We start from the raw sequence: 16,478 nt of genomic DNA on the forward strand, positions 1-16,478 counted from the left end.
ACATTTCGTACCGGCATGTGTCCCCAAATATCGCTTTCCTCAACCGAACCTTATTGACTCTGGCAAAAAATAGATGTACATAAATCGAGAGAGAGAATACAATAGAACGTCAATCAAGTCACAGAACGCTAATAGAATGACGTCAATACCAGAGAACACAATAATAGACCCTGCTCTCTATACCTCCGAGTCACTTCAAACTTTGACTGGCGAAGAGAAGACGAAATGCGTTCTCACCTTTTCATCTTCTACTGTTTTTGTCTCGTCAGGGCCTCTCTCTCGTCCAGCCCTTCGCACCATCATCGAGAAAAAATCATGGTACCCCAACTACAATTGCAGTCATCTTGTCTTCAACGCTTTGCGCTATAGCAAATGCAAGGCCACCTGCACACGCCTGCGAGCAGTGTAAATGCACACGAAAACGTCTCGGTCGGCCAACAAGAATCTGAAGTAATTTCGTTCAAGTGAGGAGCCTGGTTGTGATATCGTTCTAGACGGATAAGCAAATGCTGGCCCAAAGGTTGAATAAACTTAAAGAGGTTCGGTTTATTTGGTCGTGGGTTGAACCGTTGAGTATATTTGATGTGCAGATAGTCAAGAATCTAAACGCTGTCAAACCTGCCGCATACTTAACCGGAGGATACTATTTCAGTGTCGTCTATCACGAAGGTAGCCAATCAAATAATCATAAAAGCAATATTCCTTAGCTATCTCTGATAGGCGAACTGATTACTGACTGGAACACTAGAACGTCTGGCTTAGTATATCCATCGGTTCTTCAAGGTGGAATGACGTACAGCGACGGATACATCATCGTGCCCGAAACTGGAGTCTACTTCATCTACTTCACGATGTTTGGAGAAGCGCCAGGATCAAATCATTTTGGCTCTCCCTACCTTAACGTCGATTCACTTCGAATTGGATACGCACAAGATTACTTTGTCCTCCGCCGTCTTAGATCTCAGTATCTTGGAAAGCTGTGGAAAGTAGAGAAAGGGAGTCGACTGTCTGTAAGGGCAGGTTCAACAATGGATTACTACTTCTACGGAGAAATGGCCAGCTTTGGGGCATGGAAAGTTGATTGACGAAACGTTTGAATGTCTCAGACTATCTCATCTTTTGTAGTATCATGTGTATGTTGCAGTGATTCATGCTGCTGCCTTACCGCAGAAACTAGCTCCTTAGCCAATAAAATACGTTATTTTCGCGTATATCGCCCTAATAAGACCCCACCTATGCCGCGGTGCAATAGCAGCTCTCAATCTAGGAGACACCAGCTCCGTGTGGTCAATGCCTCTCATAGGAGAATCAAAGAATCGACGAAGTAGAACTAATGACGATGACGATCTCGGCGAAGTGCTATCAATAATCTGGATTCCTTCTGCTGAATTCAGGCGCGTATTTGATGGTCAGCACACCGAATGACAATATAGGCCCCTAGAATCCTAGACCCTATAAGCTAACACAGACTGTTACTACGCACGCACTCAAAGGGGCGGGGGAGAGATTGGCAAAACATATGCACAGGTGTTGCCATCCCCCGTGGTTCACGTGAATTTAGCAAGCGAAGTGAAGAATGCATTTCGGTCCAACGCATCAACGACAAAACTAAAGAGGACAGCATCTCTTACTGTACCGGCAAGTAGGTGTACGTGGCACGTGCAAAAATTTGGCGCTGAACTTCGTTGACCCTAGCGAAAAGTAGATGTACATAAATCGAAACAGAGAATACAATGGGACGTCAATCAAGGCGTCGAATGGCTAATGGAATGACGTCAATACGGAGCCAGAGCATACAATAATAGACACTGCTCTTTGCCTCCAAATCAGTTGAAACTTTGAGACTAGTCATCAAATGCGTTCCTACCTTTTCATCTTCAGCTGTCTTTGCCTCGTCGGAGCCTCTCTCTCGTTCAGCACTCCGTATCATCATCATCATCATCTAGAAAGAATAAAGGTACCCCACTGAAATTGGTTATCCTGTCTTAAACGCTCTGTCTCCCTGTAGCAAATCCCAGGTCCCACACGAGCGCTTGAGACCAATGAAAGTGTACAAGAAAGATCTGACGTACGGTGATGCCGTTCAAGTATGTATGTTAATTAATCAAGTGACATCGTTATAGATACATAAGCAGACATTGGCCGAAAGATTGGCCAAACTCGAAGAGGTTGAATAGAGACGACCACTGTATCTGTACTATAGCATTGAATATGCAGATAGTCAAAAAACCCCGTAACACAACTGTCAAACCGTTGGCATACCTAACAGGAAGCGCAAGCGGCTGGATCACCTATGAACGAGGTACAGTACCGTGGATAATACCCATAAGGATAACCCCTATCGCACAGGCGAAGTGATTACTGCCTGGAACACTGAAACGTCTGGCGTAACATATCCATCCGTCTTCCAAGGCGGAATGACGTACAGTGACGGATACATCACCGTGCCAGAAACTGGAATATATTACATTTACTTCACCCTGTACGCACAACCGGCATTCGTTAATCAACTGATCTCTCCGTACATTGCTGTCGATTCGCTTCAAATTGGCTTATCACAAGAGTACCCTGACAACGATCACATGGAATCTCACTATCTAGGACAGCTGTGGAAAGTAGAGAAAGAGAGTCGACTGTCCGTAGTCGAAGGTGCAGCAAGGATGAGATACTTCTTTGCTGGAGATTTTGGCAGCTTTGGAGCATGGAAAGTTGACTGACCATTCACTGCATCTCCTTTTTCGAGAATGATTCCAGACCCCGTTTTTTTTTTCTGTGTATGCTTCCTACGTAGACCCAGTTAGCAAATAAATATAGCCATTCGACGTGGAGTACCGCGCGCCTCTGCCTCTCCAGCGGACCTTCGTACACGAAGCTAAAAAGAGCCCTTCCAACGCAGCGTCCCCCAAACGAAGCCCCAGTTGTACTTCAGCGCGTTGGAGGTGCACTGCGCATTCTCAAGAGCCGAAATAGAAACACTGGGTGCAGTAGCGCTGCCTTGTGCGAAGAGAAATCGCTACTTCGCTCGCTTCTTCTCTTGTCGATTGTCCGGGAAACACCAAGTCCCGTGTGAATAAACAGACTTTGCTACCTGCTGCATACAGTAGAGGAGAAGAGGATCTTCTGAACATGTGCACAGCTGTTTCCAAACTCACTATTCGTCGTTCACGTGAGTTTAGCTTGGATATTAGGACTCGACAGCAGACCCCAAGAACGCATTTTTACCTTCTCAATCTGTAGCAACGAAAATATAGAAAGGACGACGTATACTACATGAAGTGTTCTCTTCGCGAGGGTCGAAATGGTTCTCGATCTGACGAGGATAGATTCGCCCCTGGACGTTATACACTAAAACAGTAAGCTAACTATACCTTAGTTCAAATCTTTTAGCCGCATTCACGTATATAATAGGAGATTAGGCAGTAAAAAGGACGGGGGAGGATTTGCAAAACATATGCACAGGTGTTCTCAATCCCACACTTAATTCACGTAAACAATGTGATACGAAAACCGAAGTGAACACGTCTGCTTTATCAACTATGCACATGTATATAAAAGAAGGACGTCTCAAGTAGAGCAAATGTCCTCAAATTTGGTTTTCTGCTAATTGCACTTTGTTGACCCTAGCGAAAAGTAGATGTGCATATATCGAGCCAGAGAATACAATAGAACGTCAATCAAGCCTAATTCAAATAGAATGACGTCAATACGAAAGCCAGATGGGTATACAATAGGCTCTGCGCTCTTTGCCTCCAAATCAGTTGACACGTTGACCAGACGCCAATCGCCAAAGAGACTAGATCCAAAATGCGTTCCTACCGATTCATCTTCGTCTGTCTTTGTCTCGTGGGAACCTCTCTCTCGTCTAGCGCTCGACATCGTCATCTTAAAGATATAATGGTACATGCCATGCACTGTATCCCGTTTTAGAACACTTCTTTGCTCTAGCGAACACGAGGCCACCCACGAGCGCTTGCAAGCAGTGCAAGTGTCCGAGACAACGTCCCAGCTGCTCAGTCAGAATCTGACGTCGTAAAGTGTTTTTGCTCAATGTAGGGATTACGTCTAATTAAACAGTGGTGTCGTTTTAGATGGATGATCAGACGCTGGCTCAGATGTTGGATGAGCTCGAAGAGGTCAGATAGGGGGATGCGGTTTCCTGTAGAACTATTGACAATGTGGAACTCAAGGATCTTAAGACCGATAATGTGAAGCCCGCGGCATACCTACCAGGAGGCTACAATAGTTCAGCAATAGATTGGGTCACCTATAACGAAGGTAACAAATGAAGTTGTCTTATTTAATCAGAAAAAATATGAAGCTGTTCTCATATAGGCGATGTTATTACTCACTGGTCAACTAATACGTCCGGCGACTATCCAGCCGTTCTCCAAGGTGGAATGACGTACAGCGACGGTTACATCACTGTGCCTGAAACTGGACTCTATTTCATTTACTTCACTTTGTTCACGAGAACGTCGTCAGTGAATGTCTACGACCATCCTTCTCTGTATGTGGATTTGCTTCCAATCGGGTTCTCGCAGGAGTATTTTGCAAATACTTCTGGTAAATCGAAGTATCTTGGAAAGCTGTGGAAAGTAGACGAAGGAAGTCGACTGTCTGTGGAGGTGGGTTATACAATGCAATACCTCTTCCTCGCAAATTACGCCAGCTTTGGAGCGTGGAAAGTCGATTGATGAAGCGTACAGTAAAACTAATGCGCCGGCTACCGTAGACCTTTTTTTGCTGCATCATCTTTTATTGTACCTCTTCTTTTGTTTCTGGGTCCGATTTATTTGGTAAATGACGAGTTGGAAATTTTTCGTGAATTTCTCCCCTTTTCAAATTCAATTCTTTTCGATGTAGCAAAACGTCGACGAAAAAACGATGCTATTTTTCGATTCGCTTAAAATATTTTGATTTGAGAGCGCAGGGAAAATGAAGCGAGGTTCCCGGTTCGAACAGGCGAGCGAAGGCGCCGTCCTTTCCGCCACGCGCGTGGCAAATCTTTGGACGCGGATATACGTTCTTAGGGATTCGTATCTAATAGAAAAAGTCTCGTTAGACTCTGCCTTATGTTTGGCGCGTTTGAGAGCGCTTGCCACCGTTTCGCAGACTCGCTTCACTCGAGAAATAGCGCGATGGCTTAGCGTCCCAGGCGAAGACAAGGCCGAGAACGTTCAACGGAGACTAGCAGTAGAAAAACGTCGAGAAACGAGCACGCGTAAGACTTGGAGACGTACCTATCGCTCAGAACAGATTAGCGGAAGCTAAAGAAGCGATTCACAGAGAAAGAGTACGCACACGGGCTGAGGAAACGACCAAAAAACGAGTCGTCCAGCACGGTTAGGATGAAAGCCCGTATAAAGACACAAAAGAACTCTTTGAAACAGCTAAAAGAGAGACGACTATGCATAAAGCCACGTCTTTAAATGAAAATACAGCCCATTCGAAGATGTGGCACGCACCAAAACGTTAATCTGTCGCTTTTAGACGCTGATTGGCGTTGTCTCCCTGTTGAGCCATTCGAGAACGTCCTTTTTGTTCTGTTTCTCCAATTCTTTTCCAATTATGTCACGGCATTGCGAGTGATAGGCGTTCACCCATTCAATTTCGTCACTCGTAAGCAATTTCACGTCGATCATTTTCTTCATCAAAGGAACCTTGATGCGATCAGAGTATGCAAAAACTCTATAGAAACTGTAGCAGGTTTTCCATACCAGTGTAATTGGTTCAAATGTGAGATATTGAACGTTTTTGTAACGATTCTGAACGACGAATACTTATAATCAAAACGAGTTAAAAAACGATTTGAATATTTCACCTCTGTGCTAGCTTTGACTGTCACAAGTAGACTTTCGATGCGAATGCCAAACGAGCCGTCCTCGTAGTAGCCAGGCTCTATAAAATGATAATACCCATACAACATCTCACATCAACGTCAGTCGTCTATAAAATACCATCTGAAATGATCATGCCTTCTTCCATGGGCGCATCGTCAGTTGCTCTGGAGCTCACGCTCTGTGGCCCTGATAAAAGACCAGATACAATACATAGAGTGTGCGTAGTTGGATGTGATTCTATTCTCTCTGTTTTCCTCTACCTTCGTGAACGTTCAAAAACGAGCCCACACCGTGACCAGTGCCGTGAAGATAGTCGAGGCCTACTTTCCACAAGGCTTGACGAGCCAAAACGTCAAGTTGATGACCTACGTGGAGAATAGAAAAAAAAACTACTCTCATGCATTGCACTTTCCACCTTTGGTTCTGTTGGGAAACACGACGCACGCCAAATTGATGTGACCCTTCAGAACGCGAGTATAGCATTCCTTAAAAATTAATAATAATAAAGCGTATATCAATTAATAATATAATGATTAGAAAACCTTCTGAAAAGGAGTGGGATCTCCAAAATGAACGGTGCGAGTCACGTCCGTTGTTCCATCTCTTACAGAGAGAGTAAACAATCCCACACGCAATAGAACTATAAGCTATACAGGTATTGGCCTCCTGAGTCAACAAGATAAATCTCTTCAGTGGTAAGACTTCTCTTGGTAGCTTCAGTTGGACTAAAAAAGGAACCTGTTTGTGACCTCAGACCCCCACATTCGAATAAGCATACAAGTAATGAATTATTGCCCCATTGGGGCCCACACTTGATATGGTGGGAAAGCTCAGTGAGACAAAGTCATCTTGCTTGCTATAGACATTGATCTCGTTATCATTATAAGGCATTAATTCTATATCTTACCTGCGAAGTGTATCCAAGTACGTAGCACCGGATATTTCATCAACCGAACCTTTGGGAACCTTCAGAGAAGACACATCAAAATTTCTCTAATTAATCCTATATTTAATTAACCTCGTTCTCAAGCCAAAGAAGATATTCGCAAAGAGCAACTGCATCGCGGATCTATAGGAAATTAAAATTGTTATATGTTTGTGAGTAAGATGACTGGAAATTCCTAACGTGGGCATTTCTCATTCCGGTAATCTCAGCCTGGTTTTTAATCGCTTTGGGTAATTGAATAGGCGAATCTTTCGTAACAGCGTTGTCAATGAGCATGTGAGTGCCTTGACTCTCTTTCAAACTCGCCTAATAATGATTAAAATAAAAATAAGCAAATGAACTGTAGTCATTGATACAACACTAAGACGTCTTTACCCATATTTTTTCCGGGCCTTTCAAGCCTTCCAATGACTTGACAAATTCTTCCGTGGAATAAGGCAGCAACGTGACGTCAATTCCGGACGACGCGTTCAGATGATCTCTCACTTCCTTGCTCCGTTGCTCGTCACGCAGAAACAAGCTAAAGAGTGAGTAAAAACGACACTTCCAAGTGTCCAGGCATACTCACTTGACAAACGTGAGCCCAACCACGGCATAGGAAAAGAAGACGGGATTGTAGTCGATGTCAGAACCGCGAAGATTAAAAAGCCCTAGAGAGCTCAAATCTACATTCAAAAAATTCCGCACTGAAGCAAACGAACACGCTATTTCATCGAGCGCTGTCACAACCAGCGCCTTTGCTTTCTCCTTCTTCAGATCACTCCTTATAAGTTTTATCTTATCTTCCCACTTCATACCTAAATTTCAATATTCGATTATGACGTACATTTTGTCTCAACTCTCCGCAGACCGGTGTAGTTAAATTTGAGAGGAATGATTTTGTTTGCCGGACGCGGGGGCTGGTCTTTCCACACGACGTCAATCAAGTTCTTCGCTATGGCAACCAACTCGTGACCTTCCGAGGTGAGAGCCTACAATTGAGCATTTCATACAAAAGTGAGCTAAACCCACAGTTTAATTAATTCAGATGACCTTGTCAAATTTTTCATATTGTTCTATAACAATCAATGATATATGACTATACATATGTATGGTGCATGTGAAGGCTTACTCTTGCTAAAGAGGAAAGGATCGATGCCAACTTTCCCATTTCCTCCTTTCAAAGCCTACATAAGAGTCACAGCTTTCTTTCTTGAACAAATCCCTCTTGATATACCTTAGGCAACCAGTCTTCGGGCTTCGGAACGCCAGGTAGCCCTATAGATTGAGCTACAAAAACAGAGACTGGGGAAAAAAGCAACGACACTTACCGTCTTTCATGACAGTCCAGTTCTTATCTAATTGAGAGCTCGCTTGGAGATGATAACGTCCATCCGTCCAAAAAGCGGCTTTGCTCTTCAAAACGATAGCAAGACCTAGATACATAATGTAAATAATACGCCTACATACATGCATGTGCAGTATAGTCAATATAAGAACGATTAGATTAAATAATTAATTATTATATATTTTATGGTTTTTCTCCTTTCCTGCTGATCCAGTGAATCCGCAGACGTATTCGATTCTCTTATCGCACGGAGCCAAGTATTCGCTCTAAAAGGCGCTCGCTTGACGCTTCCGCCTTCGCCTCGCGCTTTTCCTACCTGATGATGGTCCTGGTAGGGGACAATGTAGCCGTCAATTGGCTGATCGACGAGTTCCACGTTAGAAAAGCACGCCCTAAGCCTTTTCAGGATCTCCGTTGTATTCTTTGCCTTGGACATTATTCTCGAGTCCGGGAGTTCCTCCTACATCTTGAAATCAACGAGTGCTTCTCTTCGTGACGTGTTACCAAGTTCGTCCGACCTCTTCCCTCGCGTTTCTCTCGTTCAAAAGCTTCCTCGTAGAATCAAAATGGATCAGGTTCACACGTTGGTTCAACCGATGAAGGATTTCGCCAAGGATTCGGTCCGTCTCGTGAAACGCTGCACGAAACCGGATCGAAAAGGTAAAACAATCGACTTCTCGCGCCGTCTCGCTTACCAAAACGCGTCGTAGAATTCCAAAAAATCGCCATGGCGACAGCAATCGGCTTTGCCATCATGGGATTCATCGGATTTTTCGTCAAACTCATTCACATTCCAATCAACAACATCATAGTGTAAGGACAACTCGAAAAATTTATTTATTTCAACGCAATCGTGCTAATGCTGTTTATTTTTTAAATAGTGGATCCTGAAGAGAAAGAATCCATAAATACCCAAATGTGACTTCTAAACGTTGTTATCGGTTTTTTGAATAAATAAACTGGAGGTCACGTGATAGCCTACGCATTCCACACGATTCCCATGGTCCACAAGAGAGGCGCGTCCGTTTCGACGGTCACCTCTTCCGGATAATCGCCGGAGAACGTGTTCGACGTCGAAACGAGTTCCCCGAATGCCAGGCATTGATTATCTAGAGAGAAGAGTGACGTCACGCAATTATTTTTTCTTCTTCTAAGGGAATTTTCTGACTGAGATTCCACTTGAGACCGGACGTCGTCACTCGTTCGCACGGTTTCCCCATGGGAACGAGTCCGCACCAATCGCCGCGCATCTTCGATTTGACATTTATGACGTGATGACCCTTATAAAAGCATAAGAATATTCCATGTCTATGTATTATCTCTCCTACCGGCTGCAAGAGAAAACTGAGGGAGTTGTCCGAGACCAGTAAAACGGGTATATCAGGTTCCATGTCATTAGCTATATACAGAGTCTGCACAATAGCCATGACGTGGTCGAGTCGACCGCCAGTCGAGCACAATACCAAAATAGAATCATACTGGGAAAAAAAATTATTATTATTCAAAATAAATATATAATTTATTTAATTAACCTCGGTCTTCCCTTCGGTCTTTCGCGCGTGCAATTCTTGAAGGCACTTGGTAAAATCGGTTGTATCTTGACACGATCGATACTGTATGTCGCATCCCTATAGAGAACACAATGGGGCGATTGTCTACACGTGCGCGGCGCGGATCCGGGACGCCGTCCCTCCCGGAACTCGCGTCAAATCGACGTCAAAATATGAGAGCGCTTTGCCCGGCCTCGTCTCCGCTTACCATGTTTCGATAATAGGCGATTGTCGACGGTTCCGCCGAGTCGAAATCGCCGCAAATCAGATCGGGAATCGCGACCGACGAGCTCGATCGGAGCTGATTTGCAGCGCCGTCCGCGCAGACGCGATATTCAGCTGAATACGATGCCTAAGAGCGGAGTGGGGGCGATGTTTCGTACGCACCGTCTTCCCACAGGCGAAAGAGAGCGTCTTTTGACATGTTAACGTCCGTGTGCAGCATGACTAATGCGTACGCGTCTCCGTCGCGGTGCGAGCGTTCGAGATACGAAGGTCCTTGCCAGCGAGACATTTTTTCAGGAGGGACAAGCGTTGCAACTTAGCGCGCACCTGTGACACGTGACAACAAACAAAGTAAGGCAAAATTCTTCAGAAAATGAAGTAATTTCTATCAGAGAATGGCTTCAAGTATTTATTTGCACTAGTTTGTTTTGCTTTCTGGGCTCGTGTCAAGCGAAGCGTCTCGTTTTCGAGTGTTTCGTCGCTGGACCACTCCGTAACCGATATACGAGAGCCAAACGGTGCCGAATACCGTCGCTGTAAATCCGGCAAAGGCAATTGACCGTTGCAAGACGTCGGCGACTTTGGACGCTTTTCCCATTTCTACTAACGCGCGCTATTGAGAAACTGCCATAATTTAGCCAGAGATTAAATAGGAGTTGAAATCTCCTCCCCTTTCTTATACATCACATTAGCCGCGTTAATGTAATAATACTACAGGAACGCAGTAGTATACGTTACAGCGCCATTACATTTACATCTCACCAAAAACCCTCGAGAGTCCAACTGTCTAATCCCCTCCAAATCAAGCACGCGCAAACAATATTCACATTCACACTACGACAGCAAAAGCAAAGTCTAATGGGAGCCTCTAAACTAGAACACAACAAAAAAAAACAATACAAAAGACAAACGACTAAAAAGTTCACGTCTCTCCTCTCCTTCTTCGATCGCTTCCTAATACTGATATCCGTGAGGCGGTTGGTGCGGCGGTTGCTGAGGCGGATACTGATATCCATGCCGCGGCGGAGGATAATACTGCCCCGGTGGCGGCGGCGCCGGAGGCTGCTGGTAGCCTTGATAGCCGGGATAGGAACCCTGTGGCGGAGGTCCTCCATACGTAGGCGCGACGGGATAGGGAGCATAGGGATTTGGCTGATAGTAGCCCCCCTGTGGTGGAGGAGGTGCCTGACCGTAGCCAAGCGGCGCCTGCGGAGCGTAGGCCGGAGGCGGAGCAGATGCGGCCTGAGGAGGTGGAGGTGCCGCGGCGGCGACGGGTTGGGGTTGTTGCTGCGGGGGCGGCGGTCTCTCGGGGGGTTGTCTCGGCGTCGGTCTGGGCGCTTCTCTCGGCGTCGGTCTGGGCGCTTCTCTCGGTGCCGGTCTCGGTGGAGGGTCCCTTGGCGCCGGTTGTGGCGCTTCTCTGGACGGAGGAGGAGCAGGGTCGGACTTTGCCAGCACTCTCTGCAGCTCTCTGGGCGGGGGGGGGGGGGGGGGGGGGAGAAAGAGAGAAAAAATACCATTGTGCAGTGAAAGCAGCGGTTCTAATAACTACAACAGAAACTCGTTTGGTTAGGGCCACAGACTACGCGTATTCTTTTCATAATGCAGAAGAAGCTATTCTAAACTGAGTGCCAATACTAAGGTAATTTGTGACTGCCTATATCTGTACTATCACGTGCCAATCAATACTCACTTGACGTAGTCGTCTTTCTCCGTGTTTCGAGCGAAGATCAGGTCGCTCACTTTCGACTGGGACTTGAGAAGCAGTCGCGTCAAATCGCTGTAAAACTAAAGAACGCCCACATACGATTAATCAAATCATCGCATTACATTAATCTACAGTACCTTAGATCCTTCTTGAAGATTCTCTTTCAGTTCCATAAAAGCGTCGTGAGCGGCGGCCAAGTCCTTGAGAACGCCTTCCCTAGCACTGGCGGCTCCGCCTCCGGAAATAAAACGCTGATGAGCCGCCTAAAAAAGACTTTGAAACTAGAAATAAATTCATCATTATATTGATATCCCACATTGATGCTTTCAATGAGAGTTTGCTGCTGGGCTACACTGTCGGCAACTTGCTGTTGCAATGGACCGTACGTCTCGCTGAGCTGGGCTTCGGAGATGCTTTCGTCTGCGACAGTTTGATCTGCTTCCAGAGCCGACATAAATCGCGCCGCTGCAAGAAGATAAATAATTGACAAAATAATTCCCCTACGATCATACGTACATATATCGACTGTGGCGTCGCGAAGAGACGCTTCAATCGTGTCACGCGAAGCCTTCACACTATTGACTCGTTCCATCAAACCCTTCAACTCGGCAACCACCTAATAAAGCATGATAACAAAATGATCACGTGACAATAGAAAATGACAAACCCTCGAATCCGACGAGCCGCCAGACGATCCCTTGGGAACGGACTGGATCAATTCCGCCTAATAAATCAATAATTAATTGTACACGTGACATTGTCCACATTAATTAATTAATTAATTAATACTACTTACTTCCGATTTGCTGAGAAGCGTCATGCCGTTCACGTGGGTATCGTACTTTGCTCGCACGATTCCGTCGGCTTGCGTGGCGTTCGTTAGTATTGCGTCATACTTTGCAATCTCCGCTCGATGTTCTTTGAAGAGATCGGCCGAAGGACGACGCGTCCACTTATCCCGAAATCTCTCCCTCATCGCCGTGTCGCCTTGCTCCTCCTCAGCCATCATACGACTCGTCTAAAATAAATAAATAAATAATTAATTAATTAATTAAATCGCCGGTTCGCTCTTCGTTTTCCTAACCTCGGTGAGAACTTCTTTGTTTCTCTGCTGCAATTCGGGCAGCTCTTGCAGAAGCGACGTCACCCGATTGACACCCCCACTACTGCGAACGGCCTCGGCTTTCGCCAGAAGCGAAGCCGGAAGCTCGTCGCCCGACGTATCTTCGATAGCCGCCGGCAAATTGAGACTCGACAAAGTCCTAATAGAAAAAAAGTTACACGTGAGAATATTCAATAGATTAATAATAACGGCGTCTTTACCCGTTCAACATTTGAGTGGCCTCTCTCAGTTTTCCCACTTCCGTCTGCACGAGCGCCTCTCGTTGCGACTCGTATCGCGCCACGGCGTCGTGAATCGTCTTCGGAACGATTCCGGCGAACAGATCCTGACTTTTCGTCGACGCGGGAAAGGCGAGCGGCGTCGCCTTGGCGAGAGCCGCTCGACCGATCGGATCCATTTGATGGGGAGCCGGAATCAAGTCGCTGTAGATGACGTTGTTGTCCTTTTCGGCTTGGGACAACTCTCGACCGATCCGATTCAGAACATCCTAGGGATGGATATAATCATATTAATTAAGTTCATTAGAAAATTATTCCTATTCGACTTACTCCAGGTTGGAAGAAGCTTTCTCCTTTCTTCGCAGCGTCGTTGACGTAGCCGTACGCAAGCTAATATACCAGTCCCACGCTCAAAAAAAAGACTTACAGTACAAGCCTATCGATTCTACCCTATATCTTGCTATAGATTCTCCGTGCTTGGCATTGCTCTTGCATTCCTGCCCCTGATGAAATTCCGCCATGCCCAAGAAATACGACTGTTTTGCCGTTACAATCGCAGTAAAATCCTAAAAAAAATATTTCATATAGATAAGCCCTTTTTTGAAGTATCTCTTCCCCCCCATACTTTGTCCCATCGTTTCGCCACGGCTGGATCAGCAATGAGTCGCGCTGCGTCCGCGTACAAATCCCCCGTTTGAGCAGCAACCTTCGCGCAAATAGGATTCTTCATCTGATCTATATATATATCATAGTACTAGTGAAAGCTCCCCTTCCTTGATATTTGTATATTTACTTACCCAATATTGTCTTGTGATAGAGACTCTCCTGAGCTTGAGCCAGCATGACGGCGGCGAGAGCGTAGAGGCTCTCGGAACTCAGATCGGGCTGCGGAACGCTCGACATTTGAACGTAGACAAGATCCTTCACTTGACGAAAAATTCCAGCAGCACTCTAAAAGAGAAAATTTATATAATTAATTATTTATTTAATTATGTTTTTTTTACTTGAAATTGTTTGCATGCCGCTTTCAGTCCCTCGTCGCTTTCAAAGTTCTGGATCTTTGCTATTTGACTATACAAAGCTGCTACGTTGAAAAGGACGTTGATTCTCTCAAAGGCACTACTATAAAGAGCTACAAGGAAAGTCCAAGTGACTAACATCTAGAGGAATCTATGTTTTTTTATTTTATATACATTGCTTTGGCTGTCCAGAGAAAAGAGCTTTCTTTGCAAACGGATCGTACCACGTGAATTTCAATCGCACCTAGTACAACATGCACTTATGACGCCACATAAAACCACGTGAGTGGGCGTCATCCTTACGTCACTTTCCGATATGGGTAATTTGGCTTCCATAGCCGATAGCTGATCGTAATATCTACGAAAAGTAAATAACAGGAAAAAGGTTAGCCTAGCGTCAAAAAGGGGCCCCGTGAGAGCTTTTCGTGGCGACGGCTTACTTGAACAGCGGCTCGAGACCCGATTCGTGACGATCGGGCGTACGCAGGACGGCCGCTTCGCGCATTTTCGCGAATTCCTCCACGGCGGCTGCATTTTCTTCCGTGAACGCGCCGAACGTCGTCGAGACGAACTTCTCGATCGGTTTGCGCACGTCGACGGCGTCCGTCTTCTTTAGAGGCACCGAAACGAGAACGATTCGAGACATCAGGGGTGAGCAATGACGTCAGCTGCCGTTACGGGAAATGAGCACACCCCGTACGCGAAAACAATTAAGTCGTCACGTGATTTTTCACGCGTCGGACGACGTCGACTTGGCAATGATCGAAAAAAAAAATTATAATAATCCAATCAAATAATGTCGATTTCAAACAGACAGGATGCCATTAGAAATATTTACATGTGCAAAAAAAAGAATAAAAGAAACAGCAGACATCAAATACATATACTGGCCACAGGCACGCATAGTAGTACCCTTTTAGTCAATCTTCTCCGGATTCAGATCATAGACGACGAACGTGACGTATCCGTCGTCCGACGTCTCGCTTCCCCCCTGCTCGTACAGCACGCCCACATAACGAGGCGGACTATCCCCATTCGGTATGACGGTCATGCACGAGTAAGCGGCACCCTCCGGCCAAATGACGAGACGATTCGAAGCGTCCCACGTCTTTCCCTGATCGTAGCTCCACGACAACGTGAGATTGGCGCGACGATCCGTATTGATGATATTCGAGTGAAGCAGAACGTCGTACTCCGGCACGTAGGCCATGCCCGCCGCGCACGCGGGATCGGGAAGATCGTTGGCGACGCGAAGCGTCTCGTAATGAATCGTTTCGCCGCCGTCGACGCTCGACGCAAACATGCGGGCCGCTCCGTGATATTTGTATTGATTTCGGATGCTAATCAGAATGCTTCCGTCGGACATCTCAACGGGCTGAGAGAGAAAGAGAAAATAAATTTAGTACGTCATGTGACTTTTTTGATATAAGGATGACTGCTAACCTGGCATTCGTTGGGCAAAAAGTCTCCTTGGACCTTTGGTTGATTGTAGAGCATTCCCGGAATGACGGTGCCATTCTTCCATGAACGACCGTGATCTAAACCAAAACAACGTTGATGTAGAGCACTTTTAACGAAAATTTCAAAATTGATTAATTAATGCGCAATGCTATTCTCTCCCACTCACCGTCACTATAGATACACTTCAGTCCTTCGGTGTTCATATAAGACTGACCGTCGATGATGTCATGATAATGACCGCAGAAGACGAGACGTCCCTTGTGAGGCGCATGCATTTTCTATAAAAATAATAATAATAATCCCAATTAATACCTAATTAATTTAATTAATCAATTAACCAATCAGCTCTCACCTGAAGTCCTGTTCCGGGACCCGGCGAAAAAACGGTCTTATTCGTTCCGATATGATGCGTAATATCGACGGGATCGGACCACGAGAGCCCGTTATCGGTGCTATTAATAACGTACGTGCGCGTCGTCGGACAGGCGTGCTCGCATTCGCCGTAAATGACGAACATCGTTTTCGTTACGTTGTCCGTAACGACGGCGCCGAGAATCACGCCGTCGGACATCGTGTAGCCGTTGTCGATCTCTTCGATCGTCGGCGACCATTTTTGATCGCCTTGCGTGCTGACGACCACTTGGCTTGAGATCGAACGCTGCGAGAGGAATTTGTAGCCCGTGTCGCCGCCGCCGATCTTTCGGCCTTCGGTTAGAGCGATTAGATTGCCGTTCGGCGCCGCGGTGATCAGGGGAATGCGATAGACGCCCATTTGGTCGGCTCCTGAGATTTAGTGAGTAGGCTTCGAGCGAAGTCGATCGTTTTTCTCACCGTTTGGAGTCCAAACGTACTGAGGATCGTGATGCGGCTTCGGATTGATGCGATAGCGGCCTTCGGAGACGGCTACGAAAGCGAGAAAGGCGAGTACACACAACGCCATCGTAGGTGGGCAGGACGTCTCGTGGGTGGGGATTGTTTAGTGACGTTGCGAGGACTCGAGTCACCCGAGCCATATACGGCGAGTCACGAGACGACGACGCACCAATTAGAGCGTGGGAACCTGA

At 46.1% G+C, this 16,478-nt stretch overlaps 7 protein-coding genes and 1 long non-coding RNA gene across 11 annotated transcripts; 4 read left to right on the plus strand and 4 right to left on the minus strand.

Moving 5' to 3' along the window:
• The first annotated feature begins 199 nt into the window (after positions 1-199).
• LOC136193763 (uncharacterized) lies at positions 200-1,203 on the plus strand. Of its 3 annotated transcripts, none has more exons than XM_065982730.1 (5): positions 200-318; positions 370-464; positions 521-539; positions 591-669; positions 721-1,203. In XM_065982730.1, the coding sequence occupies exons 1-5, from the start codon at positions 226-228 to the stop codon at positions 1,083-1,085; spliced, it is 651 nt and encodes a 216-aa protein (XP_065838802.1). In that variant the 5' UTR covers positions 200-225; the 3' UTR covers positions 1,086-1,203. The 3 variants fall into 3 exon arrangements, with proteins under 3 accessions (XP_065838802.1, XP_065838800.1, XP_065838801.1); XM_065982728.1 differs by having other exon boundaries at positions 370-450; positions 495-539; XM_065982729.1 differs by having other exon boundaries at positions 370-450; positions 504-539.
• A 652-nt stretch (positions 1,204-1,855) lies between these two features.
• Positions 1,856-2,822, plus strand: LOC136193995 (uncharacterized). Its single transcript, XM_065983003.1, has 5 exons — positions 1,856-1,957; positions 2,009-2,068; positions 2,124-2,168; positions 2,218-2,302; positions 2,350-2,822. Exons 1-5 carry the CDS (start codon positions 1,856-1,858, stop codon positions 2,715-2,717), a joined length of 660 nt encoding a protein of 219 aa, XP_065839075.1. The 3' UTR covers positions 2,718-2,822.
• Positions 2,823-3,072: 250 nt separating this feature from the next.
• On the plus strand, positions 3,073-4,898 carry LOC136193762 (lymphotoxin-alpha-like). Of its 2 annotated transcripts, XM_065982726.1 has the most exons (10): positions 3,073-3,166; positions 3,238-3,353; positions 3,409-3,459; positions 3,514-3,568; positions 3,625-3,720; positions 3,775-3,897; positions 3,946-4,029; positions 4,089-4,133; positions 4,188-4,275; positions 4,333-4,898. In XM_065982726.1, the coding sequence occupies exons 6-10, from the start codon at positions 3,805-3,807 to the stop codon at positions 4,692-4,694; spliced, it is 672 nt and encodes a 223-aa protein (XP_065838798.1). In that variant the 5' UTR covers positions 3,073-3,166; positions 3,238-3,353; positions 3,409-3,459; positions 3,514-3,568; positions 3,625-3,720; positions 3,775-3,804; the 3' UTR covers positions 4,695-4,898. The 2 variants fall into 2 exon arrangements, with proteins under 2 accessions (XP_065838798.1, XP_065838797.1); XM_065982725.1 differs by lacking the exons at positions 3,073-3,166; positions 3,238-3,353; positions 3,409-3,459; positions 3,514-3,568; positions 3,625-3,720 and having other exon boundaries at positions 3,743-3,897; positions 4,333-4,897.
• Positions 4,899-5,361: 463 nt separating this feature from the next.
• Positions 5,362-8,566, minus strand: LOC136193752 (xaa-Pro aminopeptidase 1-like). The gene is made up of 22 exons (XM_065982709.1): positions 8,430-8,566; positions 8,315-8,379; positions 8,097-8,200; positions 8,003-8,043; positions 7,898-7,952; positions 7,819-7,841; positions 7,637-7,757; positions 7,488-7,583; positions 7,355-7,436; positions 7,162-7,306; positions 6,967-7,092; positions 6,859-6,909; positions 6,748-6,806; positions 6,619-6,696; positions 6,494-6,565; positions 6,383-6,443; positions 6,256-6,325; positions 6,101-6,205; positions 5,958-6,026; positions 5,822-5,898; positions 5,718-5,765; positions 5,362-5,660 (listed from the first exon to the last, which is right to left on the minus strand). Exons 1-22 carry the CDS (start codon positions 8,547-8,549, stop codon positions 5,487-5,489), a joined length of 1,842 nt encoding a protein of 613 aa, XP_065838781.1. The 5' UTR covers positions 8,550-8,566; the 3' UTR covers positions 5,362-5,486.
• A 60-nt stretch (positions 8,567-8,626) lies between these two features.
• Positions 8,627-9,089, plus strand: LOC136193765 (uncharacterized). The gene is made up of 3 exons (XR_010671441.1): positions 8,627-8,773; positions 8,824-8,926; positions 8,995-9,089. It is a non-coding gene; the product is annotated as an uncharacterized lncRNA (long non-coding RNA).
• Positions 8,928-10,495, minus strand: LOC136193761 (thiamin pyrophosphokinase 1-like). Its single transcript, XM_065982724.1, has 6 exons — positions 10,051-10,495; positions 9,872-10,002; positions 9,646-9,741; positions 9,442-9,591; positions 9,282-9,393; positions 8,928-9,222 (listed from the first exon to the last, which is right to left on the minus strand). The coding sequence occupies exons 1-6, from the start codon at positions 10,175-10,177 to the stop codon at positions 9,092-9,094; spliced, it is 747 nt and encodes a 248-aa protein (XP_065838796.1). The 5' UTR covers positions 10,178-10,495; the 3' UTR covers positions 8,928-9,091.
• An 81-nt stretch (positions 10,496-10,576) lies between these two features.
• Positions 10,577-14,631, minus strand: LOC136193749 (programmed cell death 6-interacting protein-like). Its single transcript, XM_065982706.1, has 17 exons — positions 14,394-14,631; positions 14,257-14,311; positions 14,128-14,197; positions 13,939-14,066; positions 13,732-13,885; positions 13,560-13,669; positions 13,384-13,500; positions 13,265-13,324; positions 12,917-13,203; positions 12,678-12,855; positions 12,390-12,611; positions 12,261-12,317; positions 12,110-12,209; positions 11,910-12,058; positions 11,731-11,856; positions 11,579-11,673; positions 10,577-11,356 (listed from the first exon to the last, which is right to left on the minus strand). The coding sequence occupies exons 1-17, from the start codon at positions 14,597-14,599 to the stop codon at positions 10,843-10,845; spliced, it is 2,628 nt and encodes an 875-aa protein (XP_065838778.1). The 5' UTR covers positions 14,600-14,631; the 3' UTR covers positions 10,577-10,842.
• Positions 14,632-14,712: 81 nt separating this feature from the next.
• LOC136193757 (sialidase-1-like) lies at positions 14,713-16,388 on the minus strand. Its single transcript, XM_065982720.1, has 5 exons — positions 16,246-16,388; positions 15,767-16,197; positions 15,581-15,692; positions 15,397-15,491; positions 14,713-15,328 (listed from the first exon to the last, which is right to left on the minus strand). Exons 1-5 carry the CDS (start codon positions 16,352-16,354, stop codon positions 14,870-14,872), a joined length of 1,206 nt encoding a protein of 401 aa, XP_065838792.1. The 5' UTR covers positions 16,355-16,388; the 3' UTR covers positions 14,713-14,869.
• Between the last annotated feature and the right edge of the window lie 90 nt (positions 16,389-16,478).

This window comes from Oscarella lobularis, chromosome 12 (genome assembly GCF_947507565.1).
Source record: "Oscarella lobularis chromosome 12, ooOscLobu1.1, whole genome shotgun sequence".
NCBI classification, from domain to species: domain Eukaryota; kingdom Metazoa; phylum Porifera; class Homoscleromorpha; order Homosclerophorida; family Oscarellidae; genus Oscarella; species Oscarella lobularis.